The sequence below is a fragment of the Carica papaya genome, chromosome 2 (genome assembly GCF_054855325.1).
Source record: "Carica papaya isolate Zhongbai chromosome 2, ASM5485532v1, whole genome shotgun sequence".
Classification (NCBI taxonomy): Eukaryota; Viridiplantae; Streptophyta; class Magnoliopsida; order Brassicales; family Caricaceae; genus Carica; species Carica papaya.
The window spans coordinates 32,417,949-32,445,876 of NC_142310.1; the positions used below are offsets into that span (position 1 = coordinate 32,417,949).

Here is a 27,928-nt window from a genome sequence, read left to right on the forward strand (position 1 = left end):
AGCAAGACTTTTGATTGCAGTGTTTAAAGTTTTTCGTTAGTCTAATTATTTTATAATTTAATATTAATGTTATGTCTGAAATAAATTTAAAAATATTATAAAATTTATTTGTAAATATATAATAAGTATGAAATATAAGATTTAAATTCAAGAAAATAAAAATTGATTTTAAATAAATTGCATGCGAAAATATAAACAAATGTATATTAGGTATTATCAAAACACATAATCAAAAACCTTACCGCTATTTATGGGGATAGTTTTATGTGATTATTGAGATCAGTTACATATATTTGAATTAATGATTAAATGATCAAGATTGTGGGCAGGTGGATATAATATGGTACAAAGTTCTCATGTAAATTGTAATGGACTCCCTTTGTTTTTTTCCAAAGTAATATTATTGTTTAATCCCACACACTGTCCGTGAAGCTCTAGATAGAGAGTACGTCGCCAACTGAGCTACAAATCTTTGCCTTGGATAAGTTAGTTGGCTGCCTACCTAATCTGATTTATGATTCTTATGGGTATCTTTTGACTGCGTTATAAAATTTACCCCCCCTATAAATCTGAGACTGCTTCCGATCACATTCTATAGTTTTAGGCCCAATGAAATGAACTATGAGTTTAGTTTATATGTATATTCCCTATGTGTATATCTATCTATAAATGTGTAGAGGGTAGACGTGTCAGACCCGCTTAATTTCAAATACCACAGATATATATTATACCTATTAAAGAAGAAATCTACTCAGTATTTCCATGTTAGTGCCCTAATTGATGTTTACATTGAAACTAATAATGTTGACAAACAATTACTCGCTATTATGGCGAGAAGGTTTGTACATTTATTACCTCTTTCTTTAACAAATTCAAACTGCTGCATCATGGGAGATACCCGTAGGCCATAGTATTCTAATTTTTTCTCTTTTCAAAAGAAAAGACTCTTCTAAGTACATTAAAAATAAGATGATGCATCAGAACTCATACTTTTCTGGCTTTCCTAATTCTTATGTATAACTTTTAAGATATACACTTAGAGATGGTTGAAGTTCTATTTAGTTTCATTACATATCATAGTTTATACAAATTGCATCACTTAAGTAAAGAAATTAAAATAATTAATATAATCAACGATAACCGATTTTCAGACATGTTGCACTAATTGATATTGATTAAAATTTCACCAAATATAAATAAAAAATGAAATATTTTCTGTCAGGATTTTAACTTATACAGGATAAAAGTGATCACCTTTTATAAACATGGAATCTTTTTCTTTCAATTGTAAGAAATGTTAAGCCAAAAATGAAACAATGAAAGGAGATTTTTGTTTGTGAAAGTGGGCAACAAGTTTGAAAAGGAGAAAATGCTTTGAAAAGTAGAAGCTGAGATTACTCTGTTTTCTGCAGATAATTTTGGAAGTGAAGACTTTTGTAAGAAAACAAGGAGCCGAAAAGAAGAAAAGAAATTAAAACACAAAGTAGTAAGTGATTAAGTGGGATGATTGTCAAATGTCAAGCTTCTTAACGATATAAGATTTATATGTATGACATTACCATATTACATACTAATATCTATATGTGTATGTATATATATATATATATATATGTATGCGCTTTTATTTTTGTTTTCTGGACTCATATTTATTTATACATATAAACATGTAATATAAAGTAGAATAATAGAAATTCAAATACGACGTACCATATACTAAATATAAATATAAATATATAAATTTAAGAGTCTTTAATTGGTGAATATTATATAATAATAATAAAAACATGATCTCCTTCGATTACCGAACACAAACTAGAATTCAACCTCCACTCCAACTATCCTATGACTCTTTCGAGTATTTTTTATTTATAATCCTTCCACCCAAAGATGATTCGTCCACATACCTTAACAGACACGTTAATTGTTGAGCTAACAATTCATCATCTCTTGTTCCCATTTTGTCTATTATTACGAGGATACCCTTTTCTGTATATATACATACATATATATAAAACTTAAACCTTAAACTTTTAATTCTCATAAGTTTATAATATATACATAAAAATAAAAAATAAAAAACAAACTTAATTCCAAGATGTTTAGAGTTATGTGTTTAAAACCCATAATTTAATTTGGGCTTAAACCTGTTTCTTAGTGTGAGTACAAATTCATTATTTTCAACACAGCTTTATTAATGCCAACAAACAATGCACCATTGAAATGTTTATTAAATGCTCTCCCTCTTTTATTGACCAATTGAGTCATCCTATTGAACACAATTAAACAAAATTAAACCTTAAACTCAACCTATAAATCTATTATACATTTTGACAAAATCACCACACCTTAAAATATTTGTCAAGTAATTATTAGATTTTATAGCACTAAGCATGCATATTGAATTTTAAAACGAAGAAACAAAGGCAATTACAACTGCCCAAACATGAAAAAGTTTGTAAGTAGGGAATCTCCATTTTTGTTTTTAACAATTCACGGGGCTAGTGGTTGCACCAAAACCAAATCCTCTACATGTTATTGCTACATTAAATTTTTCATTAATTCTTTGCATCTCTCTTCACTCAACCTAATTTCTAAAAATATATTTTTCTCAAATGATAAAAAATTAACAAAAACAATAAGAAATAATACTAGTAGTTAATAGAAAAATTCCAATGTTTTTGGTAAAACAAAAAAGAGACTTCTTCCCTGCTCTACCTCCTATATAAATAGCTGATCTTGCTTGCTACCAGAGGCATACTAAAGAGTTCAAAAGGGACCAAATATGGAGTCTCACAATTTCAGTGTCAACTCAGTCTTCTCTTGCTTATTCTTTGCTATTTTGTTCTCCTTCGGCTCCCTTGCTTCTTTTGCTGTTGCAGAAACTCACTACCATGAGTTTGTTGTATGTCTTCTTCTTCTTCTTCTTCTTCTTCTTCTTCTTCAGTTTCTTGTCTTGCTGTGTTCTTCTTCAATGGAGCTTTATGTTATCTTCTGACTTTGTTCTCGTTTGTTTGCATTGAACTAGATTGAAGAAAGGCCAGTGAAGAGGCTGTGCAAAACCCATGGCAGAATCACAGTGAATGGACAATTCCCAGGTCCAACATTGGAAGTCAGAGATGGTGACTCCTTAGTCATCACAGCTATAAACAAAGCTCAGTATAATGTCACCCTACACTGGTAAAATATTGTGTACAGAATAAACATATTAATCTTTGTTTTGATGGAAAATTCTAGGACGTTTTCGTATATAAGATGAAAATTACTGTACCTTTATAGTGTCACCCTACACTGGTAAAGTATTGTGCACGGAATAAGCATATTATTCTTTGTTTTGATGGAAAATTCTAGGATGCTTTCGTATATAAGATGAAAATTATTGTACCTTGGTGATCAGGCATGGAATTAGACAGCTGAGAAATCCATGGGCGGATGGACCTGAATACATAACACAGTGCCCTATTCTACCAGGAAGGAGCTATACATACAGGTTCACCATCATAAACCAGGAAGGTACTTTGTGGTGGCATGCTCATAGCAAATGGCTTAGAGCCACTGTCTATGGAGCTCTCATCATCTACCCTAAGTTGGGCTCTCCCTACCCTTTCCCCATGCCCAGACGAGAAATTCCCATTCTTCTTGGTAACATTCTTGATGATCTTTAAGGACACTAATAACCTAAAGTGCCACTCGAAGAAAACTAATGATATCATTGCAATGATACAGGAGAATGGTGGGACAGAAACCCTATGGACGTTCTCAGGCAGGCCATTTTCACCGGAGCTGCCCCAAATGTCTCTGATGCTTATACCATCAACGGTCAACCTGGTGATTTTTACAGATGCTCCAAGCAAGGTTTGCCACCACTGAGAATTTTGTTTTCTCCGAGCAATGAACATTTCTTTTTTCCATCTATAAGATGTCATCTGGTATGGCTAATGGGTTATGAATCTGAACGCAGAGACTGCGGTGTTTCCAGTACAATCAGGAGAGACAATTCTGTTGAGAATCATTAATGCTGCAATGAACCAGGAGCTCTTCTTCAGTGTAGCAAATCACAAACTCACCGTTGTTGCTGTTGATGCTGCCTACACCAAGCCCTTCACCACCAATGTCATCATGATAGCTCCAGGCCAGACAACAAATGTCCTGCTCACTGCAGATCAGCCGCCAGCTCGTTACTACATGGCTGCACATGCCTATAACACAGCCAATGCAGCCTTTGACAACACCACCACCACTGCAATTCTTGAATACAAATCTGCTCCCTGCAATGCCAAGAAAGGAAAGTCTTCATCCTCTACACCAGTCTTTGCTCAGCTTCCAGGATTCAATGACACTGCCACTGCAACTGCATTCACTTCCAGTTTAAGAAGTCCTCACAAGGTTCATGTTCCCATTACAATTGATGAGAACCTATTTTTCACAGTTGGATTAGGCCTGTTCAACTGCTCAAACCCTAATAGTCCTCGGTGCCAAGGTCCTAATGGAACAAGGTTTGGTGCCAGCATCAACAATGTCTCCTTTGTTTTTCCAAGGACAACTTCCATTATGCAAGCCTATTACCAAGGAATCCCTGGAGTTTTCACCACAGACTTTCCTCCTGTTCCTCCTATTCAGTTCGATTATACAGGAAATGTAAGCAGAGGGCTATGGCAGCCTGTTCGTAGAACTAAGGTATACAAGTTGAAGTATGGTGCCCATGTACAGATTGTATTGCAGGATACAAGCATTGTCACTATTGAAGATCACCCTATGCACCTTCATGGATACCAATTCTATGTTGTTGGATCTGGATTTGGGAACTTTAACCCTCAAACAGATCCTGCCAGATTCAACCTTGTCGACCCACCAGAGAGGAACACCATTGGAACTCCTCCCGGCGGATGGGTAGCCATCCGCTTTGTGGCTGACAATCCAGGTAATGCACTAGTTTTGATTTTTATGCAGACAGGAAATAATATGCTAATTTGTTTCTTCACTAACAGAAGGACTTTTCTTTCTACTTCTTCAAAACAGGAGCTTGGTTGATGCACTGTCACTTAGATTCACATCTAAATTGGGGTTTGGCCATGGTTTTCCTAGTTGAGAATGGTTTTGGAAAATTGCAGTCTGTTCAACCTCCACCGTTAGATCTACCCCAGTGTTAAAGATCATCCACAATGCATAACAAGTTATCAAAGCAGAAATTCTCATTCCCCATAGGAGCAGTCCTCTTCAATCTCTAGATAAAGTGTATGCTCGTGCTGTTATGAAATTCAGTTTATTTCCTTTACACTGTCGTGCTAAAATGAAATTGTATTGCTCTCCATTGAGCATCTGATCTGCATGCTTATAAATTAAACAGAGTGTTCCTAGAATCAAAGAGAGTGATCAAGATTTGTGACAATAACTTCAAAATGGTTTCAATCTACCAAAACTTGTATTTCTTTACTTTTAGACTCGTTAGGAAACAGAATCCAAAAATAATGCAGTAAATATCACAGTACCTTGGTATCAGCCAAATTCATCATTGGCTTCTCTCAAACGTAGAGTACCTTCTAAAAAGTTGTCCATATAACAGCAGAAGGAAATCACTATTTCCCAAATGCTCAACTTTGTGGCCTCACAAGGGAACTTCAACTATAAGGAACAACCCAGCTTTTCAGCTGTATCAGCCCTTATCTTCTCTTTGACATAAGGGTTTCCAGTCGTGCAATAACATTTCTAGATCTTCTATAGACAGTTCTAGCAAATGAAATCAAGAGCACAAAAATGACATGAATAAAAATATGGGAGGTCTTAAGGAAAATTCATTCACCTACACTAAAAACAGCCTTTTTTTTCCTTTCTTTTTTGTGACATGCAAAAAAAAAAAAGAAAAAAGTTTCCCAAAGATTCCACAGAATAAGAAGCTGAGGTGCCAGATTTTCATGGAAAAGTAGACCTGTGATATCGTTAGTAAGTGTCAAGTTTCATCACATGTACAAACTCTAAGCTTGCTCGAAGTCTCTTACCACTCAGGCAACAAATTTCAGACAACGAGTATCCTTATGTATGTTCTGGCAACGTATTGAACAAAATCGCATCCCACAGATTACACAAGTATAGTTGGCAGTAAATCCACAAACAGTGCAGAAACGTCTGCGAGAAGTTGAACTTGGAGGTCCTACAGCTGCCCTCAAATAGGATGGTACATGTGGAGGTAAGGAATCCAAGTTAGCCTGTTTTATTGTAGTAGTGATTTAGACTACCTGATAATAATTTAGACCAGTGAGAACAAAAATGAAACTTCACTGGTTACCTCATGTAAGAGCTCAAGGAATGATCTCGGGGCCTTCCTAGCATTCTCAAGTGCCTTTGCTTGCCGTGTTTTTCGTTTTGTGCCCTTGGGCTGCTTTTTCTGTACATATCCTGCAACAGAGATCAAAAACCAGAATGAGACTCTGTAAACAGCCTAAAGCATGCAATACATTATCCCAGTGCCAGCATTGCAAGAGGAACCTCAAAAAAGTTTCAGTTTCTCATCACCTTAAAGAAACAGCTCAGAGCTACACTAACTAATCACTTAAAAATAGCGATATTAAGTTTGTAGCTTCAATTGCTAATTCTCCATGCATGTACTGGTCTAAAACCTACTTCCAAATCTTCAAATAAACTTGAGCAGGAAGTTTCAGGAAACGTTGTTTGAAAGAAAAACTTTCTTAAAAATAACAATAGAATGTTTAAATACGGCAAAAAGGGTTGCAAAAATAGAAAATCAGCGACAAGACAATGTTATAGAAGTTTAAGACAATAATCCTATTCATAACAATGATTGAATTTTTAAAACTTTTACAGGAGAAAAAAGGTCTAAAATTTAATCCAACCTAGGAAATGACCAATGTTCAAAAATACATTATCAAAATTGCAAATTGCTATCAAATCATCAATTCTGACACAAATATAAGTATATTGGCTAAACATAAAAAGAAATCTTAAACAACACAAAGAATAACGGCAAAGTAATTAAAAAGTTAGCGAGGACCTAGTTCATCATCTTCGTCGAGAGAAGCCTCATCATCATCGTTCATCTCTGCTACTTCAATTCCAGCATTATCATTTTCCAAAGCCTCCAGGCGAGCAAGAGCTGCCTGCGAAAACGAGTTGAAAATGCTTAATTTGATTTCTACAGCTACACAAACCGATGAAAGATTTTATAAAGCATATCCAAATAAAAGCAACCATCAACCAAATTAATCACGCACCTGTGTTCGATTGTCACTGCTCGCAAGTGCTGCAACCATCTTTGAAGCTACCTTACGAGTTCGAGTCGACATTCTACGAAATGAGTTTGATGTGTCATCATCCATGGCTGCAAAATCATTAACAGACCTATGAAAGAATATCCAAAACATTATTCAATAGAAAAATAAACTCTGCAACGGACCTTGAGACTTGCAGTGTATATTTTCAAAAAAAAAAAAAGGAGTTGGATAAAACCTGCAACTTTAATTCAGTAAGCAGATAAGTACAACGATCCTAACGCACTCAGAAGTGAAATAAAGGAGAAATGATGGTCTTCGATGCATAGAATTAGCAAAAGTTCTTTATTTCTCCAGCAACTCAATCCCAATAGGGTTTTCCCTCTCCAGTTGCGGCATATCTCGTAGGGAGGTGAAGGAAACGGTGTCGTTTTTGCGACAGAGCCCAATCTTGCGGCCCTCGAATTTTCTGGGTGTTTTTTTTTTAAGATGTTTTTGTTGGAAGTTTAAAAATAATGTTAAAATAAGTAAAGTATCTTTCCTAAAAAATTATTAAATATTTAATAAAAATTTTAGAAAATATTGTTAATTTAGAAAAAAAAAAAAAAGATATTTAATGAAAATAACTGTTAATCATCAACTTATGAAGTCAATATAAAAAATGAATTAAAAAATAAAAACAATAAATTTAATAAAATAATTATAAATATTTAAATAACATAAAATCATTTATTTTTAAAACACAAAATTTCTTTATTGTTAGTTTTCTATGTATTATTATCGCAACAATGATATCTCATCTTATAATTCAGACAAATATTTTTTTTATATTTTCCTATTAATGAATAAAAATAAAGGGAGTAATTATCAATATATTTTTTTAATCCGAATTGTTAATATTGTTTTACTGTATAACATAAGTTTTTATTATAAAGTTAACAATTCATATTCAGCTTATATTTCGCACTATATTTTGAATATATATATATATATATATATGTTGGGAGTATAGGAAAACATTGAGTACTCGTTAAAATTAACAAATTAAAGAACTCAATCTCTAATTTATACAAGTAACAATATCTTTGTTCTTGTAAAATCATTAAAAACAAAAATTAATAATTCAATCTCTACTATCCAAATTTTTCTAAAAAAAGAAAAAGAAAAATCTACTCTCGAAATACAACATTACACCCACCACGATAATATGCTCTTGCAAGTAAAATCATTGCAATTTTTCTGCAACCAATTACCAGTTACAGTCTCTTGTCCTGATCTCAACACCTGCTGCTGAATCACCAACACCGAAGCCGACCCACCAAAATCCTCCGACGCAATGTAATCTCCGATCACCCCAAGCTGCTCTATATTATGTTCGCTCCACGTCGAGATCCCCTCCACAAGCTTCGGGTTAATACCCTGTTTTCTACCAGTAATCCACAAATCATAGTCGCCGTTGTTCATCGCCTGAATCGCCGCCAGTGTCTCCGCCCCATTCTTCACCACTACTTCTCTGTACATCACCCGGTCGTTCGCCTCGTTCTTCACCCAGAACCACGTCACAACCCCGTCATCAAGCTTCTTCTCCAACTCATTATCTCCTTCAAAGTTATGAGACAGGAATCTCATCACCGTTATGGTGATATCCGGATTCTCCGCCATCCTGTCGGCGTAAGCCAGCGCCTCCCGCGAGTCGGCTCCGCCGAGGAAGAGGATTGCAAAACGGTAAGTATTGTGGTCCATGGAGCGGGCCACTAGTGGGTTCCCAAGCCCACCTTTGTCGTACAACACGCCGACCGAGCACGGCGCGTGGTCTAAAACGTCGGAGTTGACAGACCGGAGACCGCTGTCAATTAACTGTGTACCCGCCACGCCGCCGGCGGTTTCTCTTTGAAACGGCAGGATGATAAACGCCGTTTTGTTAACCATGGCGAGCTCGCAGATATCCCGGTACATGGTTCTCATAGGAGCCACTGTTGTGTAAGCATGGAGTTTGACGAACTCGTGTCTGGTTTCCTGGTAAAGTTTGAGAGCGTTGTTGACGGCGTAATCGTCGACGTACTTGTTGTCTTCTCCGTGCTCGTCGTGGTCGATGAAAATGGGCGTAGCTCGGGCAATGAGCTGACGGAGATAGAGAGCGTGGATGTAGAAAGGGTTTGTCGTAGTTGGGTAGGAGAATTCCAGGAGACTTATGAGTCCGGCCATACTTTGTTGATCGGGAATGCAGAGGACTAACCGGAGCTCCGAGCACTGTGGCGTGTGTTGAATGGTTCTTCTTCTGTTCACCATGTACGGCCTTGTTGGGTCGTAGAAGAAGGTGATAAACGGCGTCGTTAGACCCGTCACTGCTACTGTCAGTATCACCAGTAACGTGAACAGGTTTAAGTTTATAATCTGCTTCAAACAAGAATCCATATAAACATAACTATCATGAAAAATCTTAAACAAATGATTGAGTAGTTAAGGCGCATGCATACACGTTTATCAAACCAGTGCATGTAAATCAAGATCTCGACGACACCTCTGACGTTGAGAATGATACCAAGAGCAAGACTATCCTTCAATGGCATCTGAAAGAAGAAGGCAGTAACCACCGTGGTTACAAATTTAGAAATGTAGCCTGTCAAACACATGGCAAATAATGGCGCCAAGCTCTGCCACCCTGCGTCGCTCATGGCGGAAACGTTAGTATACAACCCAATAAACGCAAAAGAAAACGGCAAGAACAACTCCGTTATTATCGTCTCGCTCCTCTCCACCAACGTCGCTCCTAATGGCGGACCGTCCGGTATAACGAGCCCGAGCCACAGCGGACCATTAGCCATCGCGATCCCAAACATGTCCGTCAAAAAAGACATCACAGGAACACCCAGAAGGATCGCCACGACGTAGCATTCTTCAACGGGTTTTCCTTGCGGCGTATTCTCCACAATCCAAGTCATTACTCTCCGAACGGCTGTCACCACAAAAGCTAACAAGATAATAAGCGAGATGAGGTACCATAAAGCGGGTTTGGCTCCGCTTTCTCCTTGCTTGACAGCTTCGAAAGCGATAATGGCGTTGATCCCAAGTGCATCTCCGATGATGGAAACTGACATGGCGAATCTGCCGACTTCGGAGTTGAGCAAGTTGAGGTCTTTGAGAATGATATGTATGACAGGGAAACATGTGATGGCTAATGAAGCTGCGACTGCACCGATTGAGGAGACTCTTGCGAGGCTGTGGTCCATGGAGCTGCGCAGAGTGAAACCGGTGATGGTGACCATCGTAAAGGGAAGAGCGACGCCGATTAGGGCGACGTAGTAATGTCTTCTACCGGCTTTTTTGACGAGGGATAAATCCATTTTTACTCCGGCGACGAAGAGGAAGTAAATGAAACCCATCGCTCCCATGTTTTTCAACACGAAATCAGCATTGTCTGGGAAAAGATGACGATTGAATTCCCTGTTTCGACCTAAAATGGAGGGTCCAATGATCATGCCTCCCTTCATCATGCATCAACCAAAAACAATTCTAACGTTAAATGCAAATTCTTTTTAACTATAAAAAGGAAAATTAAGAAGGGATAATTTGAAGGCTTACTAGAAGTTCGGAGATTATTCTGGGCTGGCGGAGTGGCTTGAGAAGAAAACGAACGACTCGAGTAGCAAAAATCACAAAAATCAACTCCAACAATATCACAGTGAAGGAGAAATCCAAAGGATTTGCTCCGTAGAAAACGCCGGGAGAGTGACTCCGGCGTAATCTCCGGCAAATGTAAGTAAACTGAGCTTGGGCATGGCCGTGCAAAGAAGCTTTGACCACCTTGTGAATGTCCACCGCCACCTTGATGAGGCTTTCTCCATCAGCGGCTATGGAGTTATGAACTGGGAATACCCTAACCATGTAATCAATTAAACACAAAACTTTAGTTGAATCGAATAATTAATTAACTTCCGTCTGTGCATGCAACATTGAAGTGTGAGAATAGAAAAAGAGAGAAAGAATGAGAAAGAGAAGGAGGAAGAAGAAGAAGAATGTGGAGGGGCGTTAATTGAGGTAGGAAGGATGGAGTTCATTAATTGAGCAAATTGTGGTGCTTTTTTCATCCCCCATTTTCATTTTGGAAGGTTAATAATATTATGCTTTTCTTCTTACACCATTATTATTATTATTACTATCTAATTAACTCCTAATATCTTACAAAGAGGGTCACGAAACAAATTATCTAGCTAAAAACTTTGTTAATTATTAAACTTTTACACTAATCAAGCGAATTAAACAATGCACATGTAAATTTTATCGTCATATATATATATATATATTGTCTTTCACTGACATTTCCCTAGTTATTTTTGTATAGTTTGGATTTAATGCCCATAATTAATAGTAGATTAACAATATTAATCTCTGCAATGAAACAGATTATAGTAAGATGATAATATAGAGTAATAATCTTGGTTGTAATTATTTTTGGGCCTTTAAGACTAAACTTTGTGGTCAGAAGCAAAACTAACCGAAGTTGTTGACCCAATTATAAAATTGAGCTTCTGGCCCATTTAAATTAATAATACATTTTCTTTTTATTTTCCTTAATTAAAAATTAGAAAAATAAACGTATAATTTATCTACCAAAGAAACAAAATACACATATAAATAAAAACATTAAAAATAAGAAATTTTAAAAATCAAAATAAAAATATTTTTATGCACTAAATAACCTTAAATTTCTTGAAAATTATATTCAAAAAATATTCTTATATAACTAAAAGATACATTAAAATTCTTTAAAAATTATAAAATAAAAGAAGGCGGCTACTAAGTATTTGGCGCGGCTTCAAAGTTAGCCGCCATTTGTCAGGGTATAAACTATAAGGTTCGATCACAAAGTGCTAAGCCTGCCGCCTGTGACCCTACTGCCCTTGTTATAGTACTCGTGGACCAATTAATTACCACATAAATAATATTGCAGAAATTTAAAAACTGTTAAATAATTCGAACTTAAATATAAATTATTCAAAATAAATTAATTTAAATTCCATTATTGTTTAACATAAAATGAAATAAGACAATGTCTTATAAAATTATATTGTAGGACACAAATGATATTGTAGTGCGACATTTATTCCTGTCACGAGCATGTCTAAAATTTAATGTGACATCATAAATGGGAAAATAAATTGATGCATGTGGATGCACTCAGTCACATGCCATCTTGTGAAGAATATTAGCATATTATAGGTCAGGTGCATGGATGATACACATTTTTAAACCCATAATTAGCATCTCTAATTACATGTTTAAAGTTTCAATTAAGTAGCATTTTAATTACTTTGCTTTTACGTACAACCAATTTATAATTTTTTTATATAATCAAAAGGAGACCATCAAAAAGATGTTTTGTATTATTTAATTAAACTAATTAATTATAACCTTTTGGTAAATGCAACTTAGCCCTTTAATGATAATGGGGAGCATATATATGTGGGCAATTAGACACTAATTAATTATACATGTCTTTTTTATAATGGTAGGTGAATTATAAATAATTATAATGTGTTTCACGAAGGAAAGATAATTAAATAAATTTTGTAAAGGTAATAAATTAATTACCAAAAGTACAACCACTTTTTCTATATATACATATATAGCATGAAGTGATCGACCCTTTGGTCTATAATCAAAAATATATATATATATATTATCATGATGAAGTGAAAAAGTTGATTAATTATATTAAATCTTTTAATGTTTAAGACTGTGGAGAGGTGGGGGTTGCTGTTTAAGCACATTCTTTGGCTCTTGATTACATGAAAAAGATGATGATGAATATATACATATATATAGATATGTGTGTGTGTTATATATAGTTTATTTGGTTGGCTTGTCCCCGTACACTTAGACACCTCTTGTGCCCAAAAGTTGGACCAAACCTTCGCCAATACATGAAATTTCACTTTAAAATTATATGCCCCCCAACCCTACATTATAATGGCCAACCACATGATCAGTTTGCATACCAACATTATATGTATGTATATATATATATATTTAATTAAAAGTTTGTGAAGGGAAATTTTCAATCTATCTCTTAACGTGTACTAAAATTACATAAACAAAAATAACGAAATTGAACATTATTACATACACATTTTTTGTAATAAATTTTAAATTCACACTGTAGGCATATCTTTATATGCATAAATATAATTTGGGTATGTAAATTTTCAAAAGATTTGAAATGGGTCAATACGACGATCATGATCCAAATGAAATTTAAAAACATTAGCTCAATCTAATAATGGTTTTCTCTAATAATGATACATAAAGTTTCTGAAATTAGAGATGGAGAGAGACAGATAAAGCCTTGATAATGATGAATGAGAAAGAAGAATGGAGGATGTGGGGAATAAATTAATTAATTGAAGGTGAGTAATTAAATGGAGAAGAAAGCGACGAGACCCTGACTTGAACCAAAGTTGGAAAGGAGTCAACATCCACAGCAACTAACCCCCTGCCAGAAATTTAAAGTCAAAAAATATAATATGCACCACACAAACATATATACATATATATATATATCTATAAGAAACCCAGATGACGCCCACCAAATTTCTCAGAATTTAGGTACAATATTTTATTTTTTTGAAAATTTTAGAACAATTTCATGTTTTGTTTAAATGAGATTTTTCAATTCAATAATTATCATGGGAAGAACAGCTACAAGACCCTTTTCTTTTATATATATATATATATGTATGTATGTATGTGATGGGATCTATATATATATATATATATATATATGTAGATGATCAACTAGAGGTATAAGGCAGCAGCTCCATGAATATTTTTCTCAGAGCAGGTTTCTGTCTGGATGCGGGTAATACTAGACCTACCTAGGGTTTCAGATCATCCACCTGCTCCTGCTCGCCATTAATGAAAAACCTAACTCACCCTAAGACCAAAAAGACATCAACTTTTTATTTAGGGAATTTTAATGACTGAAGTAGAAGAAAATAGGTACCCTTGGAGACTGTATATCATAGATTGTACTAAAAGTAGTAGAGTTGTACAAAATTATAAGATTAAATATTAATAACTCGGCAGTTATTTATACTTTTAATACATATAATATAGTATATACATATGGATTCAACATTTAATCTCTTTCCAATATTATCATTAGTAATAATCTTTAATTGGGTACACCATTGACTCTTTCGTTTTGCTTTTAAGCTGGAAATATTCAAATTTTATAGGAATTAATTGAATAATTTAGTAGTATAGATGACTTTATTATTATTATTTATTTGCTTTAAATTTTACTTTTATAATTTTTTTTTAAGTAAAAGGTAAATCAATTAGGTTTGTCATATTCATGTGACTAAACTGTCTTATGATTATTCTTAGATTTCATATTTAAATTAAAATTTCAATGGGAAAAAATAATTTAGAGGAAGATACGTGGCATTAAAATTATATAATTTAGATGACATTATATTGTAATGGGAATTCGAATAATAATACCAACAGATCTCAAAGAGAGATGATATAAGATTACACACGGGGATAACGGAGGAAAATCATGTGTTTTATTAATTTGCCTGCAGAAGGAAGGAAACGGCGTCGTACAATTTCACTTATATTAATCATAATTTATGCGAGATTAACCCAAAATCCAAAATTAAACCTTTAGAGTGAATTAGCTGCGAGAGAAGAAAAAACAATTAGAAAGAAAAAAGGTCAGTAACATGGAGATTGAGCTAAACTCAATAAGTATATACCCACGTATACATGTAAATATATATATATATATATATATATTGAAAGGAGAGTCAGAATACTTACTAAAAGAAAAGAAGAAAACTCGTTACCTTTTTCCATGAGTATTACATTCTTCCTTTGGAAAGAACATCCATCCAGGTAATAAACACACGCAGATATGATGATATACAGATATGTACGTAAATATATAGATGTATTTGATCACAGAAAGTACATACCCATATGCCAAGTATTATATATATATATATATATATGATCTTGGTTGAAATGTTTCTGGGCATGACGCAGATGAGAAATTTACAAATATAGTAAGAAGAACCCGTGAAACTCAGGATAGATAGCGCCACTACTCATGAATCGTGATTTTACATATATATATATATATATATATATAGATATAGAGTTCATGGCGCTATCCCTCCTGAGCTTTACAGATTCTTCTTTACTGTGTTCGTCTTCCATGTCAGGTAATCAGATCACACCCGTTCAGCATGGATCAACAATCTCAAGTATAGTATTATATATATAGAGTGTGTTTGCGTGTGTGTGTGTGTGTGTGTGTACTCTTCAAAGTAGATAGCTAGGAGTGAACATGAAGAGCTCATGAACTCTGCAATATACATATATATATATATATTTGTGTGTGAGAAAGGTAGGAGTTAGGAGCTCACATGGTGGGAGAGAAAGTGGAGGAGCCGAGACTATTTATAAGTGGGAAGTTGGGCCTTCGCTTGCTCGCTATTGGCCGCACATGACTGACTAATAAACGTTATTTTCTTTTTTTCCTCTTACGGATTCACTAGATCCCTTAATATTTTTATAAAAAAAAACTAAAAATTTATCTATTTTATTAATTCGAAAATTTTACAGTTATTATTATACAAATTAGATTCAATTATACTAATAGCCGGTGTGAGTAGAAGAGAATGAGACACGTGGACCAATAAAAGTTGGGTCTAAAATTTTGTGGAGGGACGGTTTTTAAGGAAAGAAATAATAAAAAAAAAATACGAAAATAAAAAGTACATTTTTAATATTATTAAAGTTACTAACATTTATGCTGCCGACTACGTATATCGATACGGTTATATATAATTTGACTGATTGAGATTGTTAAAAACAATTAAAAAAAAAATCATTATAAATTTGTAGTAAATGAATCTAAGAATATCTTGTCCATAGTAATTATCAAGAGTTAATTACCAAGTCGGCAAGGTTAGTCCCATATCATATTTATATATATATATGTATATATCTGTGTGTTTGTTACTTGACTAGATTTTACTAAACACCTGTGTTATAATTTTTTTCTTAAAAAAATAAACTGTATACAATAGAATAATTAATTTTAAATTAAATAATTTAAATAAAAATATAATGAATTGAAAATTTACTAAGGTTTAAATTATTCAATTGAAAATTTCATTATTATATTTAAAATAAAAATAAAATAAATTTAAATTTTTACTGGAATTAAATTTCTTAACTGAAAATTTCACAATTGTATCTACTGAAAAAGATTTATTTGATATTGACAAAAGAAGAAAAAACCTTGCTGATATCAAAATTATATAATTAAGAATTAATTGTAATATAATTAAAGTTCTACTCGAGTTAAAACTGGGTTAATTACAATTCTACTAATTATGTAATTAAAAAATATATTAGCTATTCAATTAAAATTTATATTATAATTAAAACGGTGCTATCAAACGATGTATGTGACAATTGCATTTAATTATATTACAATCATAAAGTTTTAGTCAAATGAAATTTTATAATAAACCTTTTATATAACAAATTTAATTCGCTAAATTAAATGCTTTCTACTAACAAAAACTAATTAAAAATAATAATAATATTAACTGTGTTTTATATTAAAAACGGAAACTTTTTTATTAAAAATTTTGGTCGCTATTAGTCTAACTAAATTGAAGGCACGTACGTGGACGTGGTGACAAATTCTTGATCATGGACCCAATTTGTTAGCCAGTCATAGCAAGTGTTGTCATTCCTTTGGACATTAAAGATTCAAATTTTACAAATATGATTGAAGACTTGTTTAATCTTATTATATACGAGGTCGGTCAAGTTGGCGAAGAAGGTTTTTCACATATAAATAATCAACCTTTTTGTAACCAAGTGTTGAATTTCTTTTTTTCAAATATCAGTCTTTTAATAATGCATTACATTTTCTTCATGTTTGAATCTTTAGTACCTAATTTGTTTATTAATCCCATAATTCACATTCCCTTTACGATCGTCGGTAAGATTGCTTGCAAAATCATTTATACAACTTGTAATACCCAAATCTGAGATTTGGCCCCAGATTAAGTTTAAAAAAATAAAATAAATAAATATATAAAATAAAATTTATAAATTTTTATTTAATATAAAATTAAAAATAATTAGATGGATGATGAAATTAAAAATAATTTTTTAAAAAAATAGGTAAAAACTTGGGTTCAGATGATATTTAAAAAAAAAAATCGAAAACTGGATATCAAAATATAATTGAAGAAAAATGCGCCACGTAGTACCGTCCAGCCAGCAACCTCGATGAATCAAAATGCGCCACGTGGTAAGGCATGCTGACTCGGTGCCAAACGGGAGGTCATGCTAACAATCCACATACCCGCGATCGAAAAGCCCAGATGCATTCTCGCCCGTGTGGACGATCCGAATCCGTTATCTCTTCAGGCGCGATCAAAAAATCGCGATTAAACATAACGAATGACTCAGATTCGTTCCTTCTTTTAACGTGATCGTACGGTCCAAATCAAATAGTGACAAATTGTCCATATTCATTCATTTTTTAAACGCGATCGGACGGTCAAAATCAAATGCGATGAACAACCTAGATTTAAGAGAGGCGGGTATAAATATCTAACTTCACACCGTACTTTAACCCTAGCCACCAACCCCCCCTCGAAGAAGAAGAACCAGTCGCTGGAGAAGGGAGGCGACCGCCGCCCGCCGCCGTGCTGGAGCCACCTCCAACCGCCAAAAAATGCAAAAATTTTCCTATTCACTCATAATTTAATTTTGAACACTCACATTGCCAAATCAGAGTAAAAAGAACGACGGATGAGTGTATGGGGAAAACTGTCGCTGGAGCACGGCGGCGTCACTGTGCCAAAATTCTGAAATTAGCCAAAAAAAGATTTTTAACACTGATTTTAGATTTTTAGAGTATTTTTAAGTACGTGGAGCGTATTTTGATCTTCACATAAAAATTCAGGAAATCTAGGAACTGCCAATAAGCGTAACTGAAAGTTTCGTATTTTAGACACCGATATGGGCAACAATCCATCACTTTATTATCTGTTATGGAATTGAATTTTAATTATTAAAAATACGATATTTTGTAAAATTTAGAAAACTTCGATAATTAATTACAGGTTACTAATTGAGACGAAACCGATTATTTATTACTATTTTTCATATTTTAACTGATTATTTGATTTTACAGTTTTAAATGCATGATAATACACTGAAATTTATAAGATGATTCAGTTGTATTTTCTTGATACATGTATTATTTATCTTACGTGATTTACAGTTAAATTGTAAAACTGAAAATTAAATGTAAACAGAAAATTTACTGGTTAAGTGAATGAATAAATGATAGCCTTACTAGATATTTTGAGAGATGGTGGACGGATCAGGTGCATATGGAACCCTACCGTGAACGTCGCTTCATATTGGACGGAGTATCGAGAATTACTATTTTTAGCGCTGACACCGGACGGGGAATGAGAACTGCCTGTTTCATCTTCATACCGGACGGGGTATTGATGGATGATATTTTTGGCATTTATATTGGACAGGATATGAGGACGGCCCGTTTTATCCTCATACCAGATAAAATATTAAGGGATGATATTTTTTACGCTCATACCGGACAGAGTATGGAGACGGCCGGTTAGTTGACAAGTTTTGATATGAGTTCACGCGCAATGGGACATCCTTATGGACCCCCATTGATACCAGTAGGCAAATAAAAAATGAAATTGTTATTCTTGCTTACTTGAATACGATATTATGATATTATTTAGTCATTATCTCTATAGGTCGATTTTGAAAATCTCGCAAACGGTAAGTATGAAATAAATTATTTTACTTATGATAAATGAATTTACTTAAATTAAGAGTTTCATTAGTTGTTTTTATTATTTTTACCAACCTTCATTTCTGTATCGGTGAGTAGTGTGATATTCTTACTAATTTAGTGTAGCTGACCCTTTCATTAATAATTTTAGATCAAGAGGATCGAGATCCAGATCTCCATCAATAAGAAGGTTGTGAAAAGTTCATCACCCGAATTCTCTTCAAATGTTAGTGAAAGTCGTCCTATGATACCTAATTGTTTACTTTTCATTTATTTCTTTATTTTTCGCTTGTTCTTTTAGAATAATCATTTCCTTAGCCTTATGTGGTATTTTAAATTATTGTATAATGAATGTAAACTCTAATTCTATTATTTCGCTTCTATATTTAATTTATAATTTATTTTCTTTCAAGTTTTGGATCGTTACAGAATTACTTTTTGTGAAGGCATTTGTTTTATCTTCAGCTTGAACTATCATATCAAGAGAACTCTCCATTCCACCTACTAGTATAAATTGAGTTTCTTATAGTGGTTTACGGATTAGGTTCATATAATTCTTTTGAAATTTTAATGCAACTTTAGTAATCTCAAAGCATGACAATGTAATTGAGCTTCCTAATCCATTATACATGAAGTTTTTTTTTTTTTTTCTCCACAAAATCTAAGGTGTTCTTAGAAAAATAACTTTCTAACTTATTGTTGTATGTTTGTCAAATTTAGTTTTTAAGTTATAACTAATATACTTACAAGTAGAACGAAAAATTTTGTTTTAAAAAAGTCAACATCAATTATATTTTAGTTGAATTAAATACTACTCTTTAAATAATATTTTGTACTAAATTTAGTTAATTATCAATAAAATAATATATAAAAAATTTGTTATAAGATTATTATTATTAATATTATAAAGATAATTTAATTTAATCTACTTTCAAATTGTAATTAGTGCTTGGATTTTTAGAATCCTCTAAGCCCTTGACCATTTAAATGAAAAAGGTCAATGATTAAATTTTTTCTTTCAAGTGGTATTTAATTTCCACATCAACAACCGTAATAATAATTTATATTTGTTGGTGTCAATTATTTTTTTCAAAAATAGACATTTACCCTCCTCTTTCAAAAGTCATCATCAAATCTACACTGACCATCGCCCTTTGTTTAATTTTAATTACATGTATAATTGATTAAAAACCTTGGTTTATATTTTAAAATTAAATTCTATTTTTATCATGTTGGAAATTTAAAGAAATAATTTATTCATTCTCAAATAAGATCTCGTCTTTCTCTGACTCTCTCCCTAATTTCCCCTCATTATCACCGAAATCGAGGCCCTTGTATTTTTTTTTTATTTTTTTTCTCATTAATTATTATATATTTTGGAAATTGGGACACTGGGACCCACATACTGACCACCGTCAGACTCCTTTAATTTAATTTTTTTTATAAAATTAAATAATATATGCCTGAATTTCTCGCATTTTGGTCAAATACTCTTTTTTTTTTTTTTTTTTTCTTTTATTCCTTCCTTCACCCGCTCCCTTCTTCAAAACTCTGGGCCCCACTTTATTCTTACCCATTTTTTGATTAAGAACGAGTTAATTACTCAATTTATAATTATGAAAACATAATTATATTTAATTAATTAAGATAAAAATGTCCTAATGGAATTGGCAACCGGCGGAATCTAAAATACGGGAGGGGTGTGATAGGGTGACCGTCACATCAAAATATTGATGGTCGTTACCCCTTGCTTGTAATTATACATGCTTGCCACGTGTCCACACGAGCGTTCACCCCTTTGCACTGGGTTTGGCCCTCCCCCGTGTATTATATCATTCTTTTTTTTTTTTCTAAGAAAAAAAAAAAAAAAAACTTTTTTCAGAAGTGACATTTTCTAATTCAAACATTTTTTGACATTAAAGTTATTAATATTTCCTTTCGAATCAAGTATTAAGATTTTTATTTTTTTACCCAGTATATTATCAAAAAAATATTACGTTATTTCAGTAAAATATTTTTAATTAATTTTTGAAAATATACTCATCTATATAATAAAAATATGACCTAATAAAAAAAAACTGTGAATAATGGCAATAGGTTGGCACTCTTTGAAAATGATTAGAAAGGAAAATATTTTAGGTAGCAGAAACAATTAAATCACTATTTCCACATATAATTAAAATGCTTTTCTTTTTTTTATATTAAAAATATGAAAATAATAATTTGTAGAAAATAAAAATGGGGCCCGCACCGACAAGCTCCACAGAATTGCCCGTCCACTTGTCCAAACATTGAAGATGGCAGAACCGGATCAGGCGGGAGCCGGTCCCAGCCCTCGAATCTCATTTTCATCGGCTCTCGCAATCATCACCCTTTTTCTTTGTACGATTTTTATTTAAATAATAAAGTTTTTTTATCATATGATCATAATCTACTGTAACTCGATATACATACATATATATATTTTTTCAATTTTATAAAAATACGAAACAATAAAAGTAATTATGTAGAATTAATTTTATTGCTGATTTTTGTTATTTTTTAAAGCGTATATAGATTATTATTATTTTAGGAGAATATTATTGTGTATCTTTAGATGTGACTTGAGGATTGGTAAGTGTCACATATGTAGAGATGGGTATTGGGTACGTGTGACCAGCTCTAATCCGTCCCAACATAACACGAATGGAATTGAGTAAAAAATTTATAATTAATCACCTACGTTGCGGGTGCAAATAGAAAACTATAAATCAGAGATAAGTATGGAGTAGATATGAATTTAATGATTTATTTGTCCTTACCTTATTGTTATGTATGTAATTTTTAAAATTTTAATTTCATTCAAATTAATAAATATATGATGTTGTATGGCTGTAATATCAGTTTACATTTGTTATTTATTATTATTTTAAAATTATTATTTCAAGTTATATTTTATTTGATGAATACTTAATATTTGTAATTAACATTATTTAAATATTTTATGAGATTTTATTTGTGGGGTTGAGTGGCGGATAAAAAACTTTTTTCCTACTTCAAGTACGAGGGACGTAAATATTCGAAATCTTTTAAAAAAATAATATATATATTAAAATAACAAAAATAAATAATAATTAGAGTTTATATTATTTATATAGTAAATTTAGATATTAAATAGGATTATAGAAATATATATAAAAATAGTTAAAATAACATAAATGTAAATGAAATTAAAATCTTATGGGGTTAACCTCCACTGACTGACAATTTTAATAGGGTATGGAAAGTGACTTTTATCAGTAACTATTTTGTTGTTCATAATCTGAATTTTGATCTTATTGATATAAAATAGTTAAACAGATAGATGAACTACATTAGTTTAGTAAGAATATCACACTAATAACTTATACGAAAAATCAAATGTTGATAAAAATTATAAAATAACTAATAGAGGCATTAATTTAAATAAATTTATTTAACATAAAAACTATTTATTTTATATTTACCGTTATGAGTTCCCAAAATCGATATATAAACACTAACTCAAATAATATTGTGATTGCATATCCAAGTGAGTAAAAAATGCATTTGGACCGTTCGTGCTTGCAGAATGCGATCTGGACCGTCGGATCGTCCAGGCACGCGAATCATCCGCGTGGAGCTGATGTCAGCATGTCTGCCTCGTGATGTGTTCTGACTCATCGTGGTTGTTGACTGGGTTGTCCCACGTAGCCAAATTTTCTCTTTTTATGATTTTACCTCATGGTTTCAATATTTTTTTCCAAAAACACCTCGCTTATTCACACATTCACCTCTTTTCTTTAAAATTATTTCAATTTCATTTCTAATTTTTTTTTTTTTAAATTTAACAAATAAAAATTTAATTCTTTATATATATTTTATAAATTTATATAAAGAATTAAATATGAATTTATATATTTATTAATTGCAGAGATTGATGTACACATTCTATACCTATCATGTGCTCATCCTTATATATGTAAAGATGTATTTCTTATAGTTGTTCATCCTTATAACAAAATTATAAAAAATGGTGCATGACAATATTGGTCACATGAAAACTTTAGGGAGCTCTAAAGTTTACATACACGCATAGATACATGTAGTGAACAGTATAAATTGTCATATAAACTTTATGGGCTGTTACCCGTCTGCCCCTAGTTGAATAGCATGGCCCAAACGAATTGGGCCTGCATCCTAAACTTTCTGGGAACCCGAGAATTTATTTATAGTCTAATTCAAAATTTTGACAACTAATATTCAAACAAGGTTTTGATGATTGTTATAATTTATTAATTTTTAAAAAAAAAAGGTCGGTTGACAGTTAAATCGGGGATAAGGAGCGATGTTATCAGGTTAACGTAGAGTCAGAGAAGGAATAAACGGTGTCGTTCCGGTGCTGACATCTTATCTTGTTTAATTTCGGCCAGAAGAAGGAAAGTGAAGACAAGATATATGGAAACACTTGGTTCAGAAATTTTCTATTTTGGAATCATTCTAAATTTCAATTCCTTTCCTGTAAAAGCAAAAGAAAAAAGATACAGCTTCTTCTTCTTCTTCTTCTTCTGTTTTTTTGTCGTTCTATATGTTCAAAATCTTGATGCCATGCCATGCCCAAGCAATGCCTTCTCTGTGTTTGAATTCGTTGCCTCTACCGCCTTCTTCACACACTCGGAAATTAACAGAAACCTTTTCTCCATCATATTCTTCTTCTTATTTTGCTTCGGCTTCAACTTTATTGAGCAACAGCAGTAGCAGAGGAGAAGCCTTAAAGCCCATTGTTGTCAATGGAAGCCCTCCCACCTTCGTCTCTGCTCCCGGTCGCCGGATTATTGCAGGTAATAATATCACTTCATCGTACAAAAAAAAATGAAGAAACGAGCTTAATATTTTTCACTTAATTAGTTTTCCACATAAAATTTATTTTATTGTCCATGAGAAAGAAAAGAACAATGGCTTTTGGTTTTGTTGAAGTTAATGTATGGGTATTAGGATATGGGTTATGGGTTTGTTTAATACAGTTATAATAGATAGCTGCTTTGGTGCATGGATAGAGTTAGGTCAAGCAATAGAGTTGAAACCATTTTCAGAAGTTTAAGTTAGTAGGAATCAGCTAAATTTGTTATTTGTGCAAATTCCTTAGACTTTCAACTGTTAAAGCTAGATTTTTTATGACAGTTTGGTCACTGGATTACATAAAGTTCTGGAGATAACTTATCAGGAATTGAATCAGTGCATGATTTTTTCTAATTCAGATGAAATTTTCTGTACGGTCACTTTTTATCATTTTAAAGATGAGTTTTATAATCTTTCTGATTGAACTAAGTATAAATTTGCAAATGAATTTCATAAACATTTTGGATTTATTCCAAATCTAGCATTAAGTGCAAATCCAACAGGGTTTGCTGGTTTGGTACGAGTAGATGGTGTATCTTTGTTTTATATAAGTCAACAAGAGATATTGTTACTATTTTCTTAATCTGCAAGCTTGTGTAATTTGTATCAATTTATAGTTGGGGATCTGCATGGAGATCTTGATCAAGCTAGATTTGCACTTCAGATGGCTGGTGTTTTGAGTTCTGATGGTGAAGACTTATGGACTGGTGGAGAAACAGTATGATTTCTTTCTTTGCAAAACTCAGAAAAGCTCTTGTTTATTTCTAATGGGAATTCTCATATAATTACACAATCTAGATGGAGTTATTGCAAAATGTTGTATGTTTCTACATGGATATTCCAATTCTTAATTAGATTTTCATTTGAGAAATATGTAGGTCTTGGTTCAACTAGGGGATATCCTTGATAGAGGTGAAGATGAAATAGCGATTTTATCCCTGTTGCGGTTGCTGGATGTACAAGCAAAAGATGTTGGTGGAGCAGTTTTTCAGGTTCGTGCTGCTTTGAGTTCAAAAGTTACTGGCCCAAGCTGAGTATTTCCATCTGCTTAATTCTGTCAGCTGCTGGGTCAAAGTAATTTTAGCTAAATCTTCTGTTGAACAGGTGAATGGGAATCATGAGACAATGAATGTAGAAGGGGATTTCAGATATGTTGAAGCTGGGGCATTTGATGAATGTGGTGCTTTTCTGGAATACTTGAGTGACTCTGGAAATGACTGGGAAGAAGCCTTTCTTGGTTGGATTAGTGCATCTGAGAAATGGAAAGAAGATAGGAAAATTTTCAGAAGTAATTGGGGGCCATGGAACCTAGTGAAGGTACCAAGATTTCTCAGCCACCCCATCAATTTAATGCTATTTCTTTTTCAGTTTATGTACTATAAATCTTTAAAAATTCATCTGATAAACCTATCAAAATACTAGCACAGAGGCAAAAGGGAGTGATTGCAAGGACGGCTCTGTTTAGACCAGGCGGTCCATTGGCATGCGAATTGGCAAGACACTCGGTTGTTCTTCGGGTTAATGATTGGGTTTTCTGCCATGGCGGCCTGCTTCCTAACCACGGTATACTCCTCACTCACACTGCATATCTTGCTTATAAAATAGAATGAAAAGAAAAAGTTTTTTCTTATGTTGTTTCAAATTCCTGATAGGAGTAGTGTTGGTACTTCCACAGTTGCATATGGCATAGAGAGGATGAACAAGGAAGTTTCTAGCTGGATGAGAGGTTTCAATGGAGGTGATAGCAATCCTAACATCCCTTTCATAGCCACCAGAGGCTATGACAGTGTTGTTTGGAATCGTTTATACTCTCGGGACAATTCAGATCTTGATGATTATCAGATTAATCAGGCAAGAATTGTTTATATACTGATCAGAAACTTGCTCTCTCTGCTTTAAATTGCCAACTTGAAACCAAATGAGTTTCGAGCGTGAAATCTTCTGCTAGTAATACGGAGACAAGTGATTTTGTTTTATTAATTTTCTTTAGGAATTTGAACAATTCATCTAATATGTTATGATGTGTTTAACTGGTTTACTTATTGAAAATTCTCATCAGATAAATGCTATTCTTCAAGACACATTGCAAGCAGTAGGAGCTAAAGCGATGGTGGTGGGACATACTCCTCAAATGGAAGGAGTAAACTGGTACATGAAGTTCTTATAATATTCTTTGATTTCATAAGATTAAATACCGGAATACTATTCAGAATCAAGACTATTGGTTCTTTATAAGATTTATGTATGTTAAGATTAGAGTTTGTCTGGGAGAGAAAAACACGTGATTTTCAAAGTGATTTGAGATTTAGTCATCCCCAGACTAGATCATTTTGATCCAACTATGTAAATTTTGATCTTTAGGGGTTGATAATTACATGCATTTACTACCAACAATCACTGAATTCAGTGTATTGTGTTGCAGTAAATACAATTGTAGCATATGGCGTGTCGATGTGGGAATGTCAAGTGGAGTTCTTAACTCGAGGCCAGAGGTACTACTCTAACTTGAATCCCGCTTTCTTAATTTACAAACGAGTATCATTAGAGTATAAACAATAAGATAAGACATTTTCTACTTCGGTTTCTCTTCTGTTTATTAGGTTTTGGAAATAAGTGATGATAAAGCGAGAGTTATTAGGAGCAAAAGAGAGAAATTTAGTGAACTTCTGGTCGTGGATTATTTATAGAATCAAGCAAGGGAGCTTGAACAGGTATGCATAAAAAATATCCTATTGCTCATTTTCTTTCATAATGCTGACTATAGTTGATAATATTATATCGGAAAGAACATTTTTTTGGGTCTTTTTTGAAGTACTTTCTGTCATACAAAAAAGGAAATACAGTTCAATGTTCGAACTCACACCCGTGAAATTTCTAACAATTCAATCAAAAGATGGTTTATACAAATTTTAAGTACTTGATACTATATGAAAGATCTGATTTTAAGACAGATAATGGGACTTTTTACTCTATTTCCCTTTACTGCAGGTATAAATTCTGACAGTACTTATAAAAGATTTTTGTGCTGGAAATCCATGTGATGAAGATGAGGTTTTCTGTATATCAGTCTCAAGAATTAGCAATAACGAGGACATTATTCTTATCAACAAATTCTTCATCTGGGATTTTTGCTGCTGTAAATTGTTCTGCTCGAACTCTTTCAGCTTCAGGTTTTAAATCATAGTTCTCTGTGTTTAGTACGATCGCACTTTGATTTGGGTTAGTGGAAAGTCAGTTCGTCCCGAGATGTACTAACGCTTCTAAGATAGTCTTTTACCGATTATGATCCTAATGCTAAATGGAAGTAGTAATTAGAATCTGAAAAGAATACCAATTAGAGAAATTAATTCTTGATGGCGAAACAGTAAACCAATTTAAGCCAAAATCAGAATTTCATTGATAATGGGTTATGGGTTGTGGGTAAATAATTTCTAGGGTTTATCAAAATCTCATTGATGGTATATATTGAAAAACATCTGATTTGACGTAAGTAATACTTAAACTAATTAAAAAATGTTATATGTTAATAAATTTAACAGCGTAATATTTAAATTAATAGTGTAAGTGTGTATATACCAGCAGTGTATAGAGAAAAAGAGAAATCTGGAGGTGGCTGCTTGCATGCAAGGAGGTGGAGGTGGCTGCTTGCATGCAGGGAGGTGGAGGTGGCTGCTTGCATGTAGGGAGGTAGAGGTGGCTCACATCTTTAAATTAAAATTTCAACGTAATTAATTAGTTAGATGATTCTTTATTTGATGCATTGAAAAAACAGAATTCACAATTAGCAAAAGGTTAGGTAAGTGAACCAACCAGCATTAATTATTATTAGTATTATTTTAAACTGTTAAATTTTAAATTTTGAGGATTATCAGATTATTTTAACATTCTTCGTGATAAATTTATTAATAATATTAATACCAATCACGTAATATATATA

At 33.0% G+C, this 27,928-nt stretch overlaps 4 protein-coding genes across 12 annotated transcripts; 2 read left to right on the plus strand and 2 right to left on the minus strand.

The window, feature by feature from the left end:
* Nucleotides 1-2,636: 2,636 nt before the first annotated feature.
* SEF (HIT-type Zinc finger family protein) lies at nt 2,637-7,651 on the minus strand. Of its 9 annotated transcripts, none has more exons than XR_015817264.1 (6): nt 7,459-7,646; nt 7,224-7,330; nt 7,004-7,109; nt 6,281-6,390; nt 5,487-6,200; nt 2,637-3,049 (listed from the first exon to the last, which is right to left on the minus strand). XR_015817264.1 is itself a non-coding variant. In XM_088214128.1 (6 exons), the coding sequence occupies exons 2-5, from the start codon at nt 7,326-7,328 to the stop codon at nt 5,997-5,999; spliced, it is 525 nt and encodes a 174-aa protein (XP_088070254.1). In that variant the 5' UTR covers nt 7,329-7,330; nt 7,459-7,649; the 3' UTR covers nt 2,637-3,049; nt 5,994-5,996. The 9 variants fall into 9 exon arrangements, 4 of the variants coding, with proteins under 4 accessions (XP_088070254.1, XP_021909661.1, XP_088070253.1 ...); XR_015817261.1 differs by having other exon boundaries at nt 2,637-5,351; XR_015817263.1 differs by having other exon boundaries at nt 3,383-6,200.
* Nucleotides 2,771-5,272, plus strand: LAC3 (laccase 3). Its single transcript, XM_088214126.1, has 6 exons — nt 2,771-2,902; nt 3,026-3,177; nt 3,395-3,639; nt 3,724-3,852; nt 3,959-4,918; nt 5,017-5,272. The coding sequence occupies exons 1-6, from the start codon at nt 2,783-2,785 to the stop codon at nt 5,145-5,147; spliced, it is 1,737 nt and encodes a 578-aa protein (XP_088070252.1). The 5' UTR covers nt 2,771-2,782; the 3' UTR covers nt 5,148-5,272.
* A 578-nt stretch (nt 7,652-8,229) lies between the features above and the next one.
* On the minus strand, nt 8,230-11,238 carry CHX24 (cation/H+ exchanger 24). Its single transcript, XM_022054130.2, has 3 exons — nt 10,803-11,238; nt 9,698-10,705; nt 8,230-9,614 (listed from the first exon to the last, which is right to left on the minus strand). Exons 1-3 carry the CDS (start codon nt 11,103-11,105, stop codon nt 8,409-8,411), a joined length of 2,517 nt encoding a protein of 838 aa, XP_021909822.1. The 5' UTR covers nt 11,106-11,238; the 3' UTR covers nt 8,230-8,408.
* Nucleotides 11,239-23,558: 12,320 nt separating this feature from the next.
* On the plus strand, nt 23,559-27,238 carry SLP1 (Calcineurin-like metallo-phosphoesterase superfamily protein). Its single transcript, XM_022054089.2, has 10 exons — nt 23,559-23,933; nt 24,609-24,709; nt 24,870-24,983; nt 25,096-25,308; nt 25,419-25,554; nt 25,667-25,842; nt 26,051-26,139; nt 26,414-26,483; nt 26,592-26,702; nt 26,980-27,238. The coding sequence occupies exons 1-9, from the start codon at nt 23,681-23,683 to the stop codon at nt 26,676-26,678; spliced, it is 1,239 nt and encodes a 412-aa protein (XP_021909781.1). The 5' UTR covers nt 23,559-23,680; the 3' UTR covers nt 26,679-26,702; nt 26,980-27,238.
* Nucleotides 27,239-27,928: the final 690 nt, after the last annotated feature.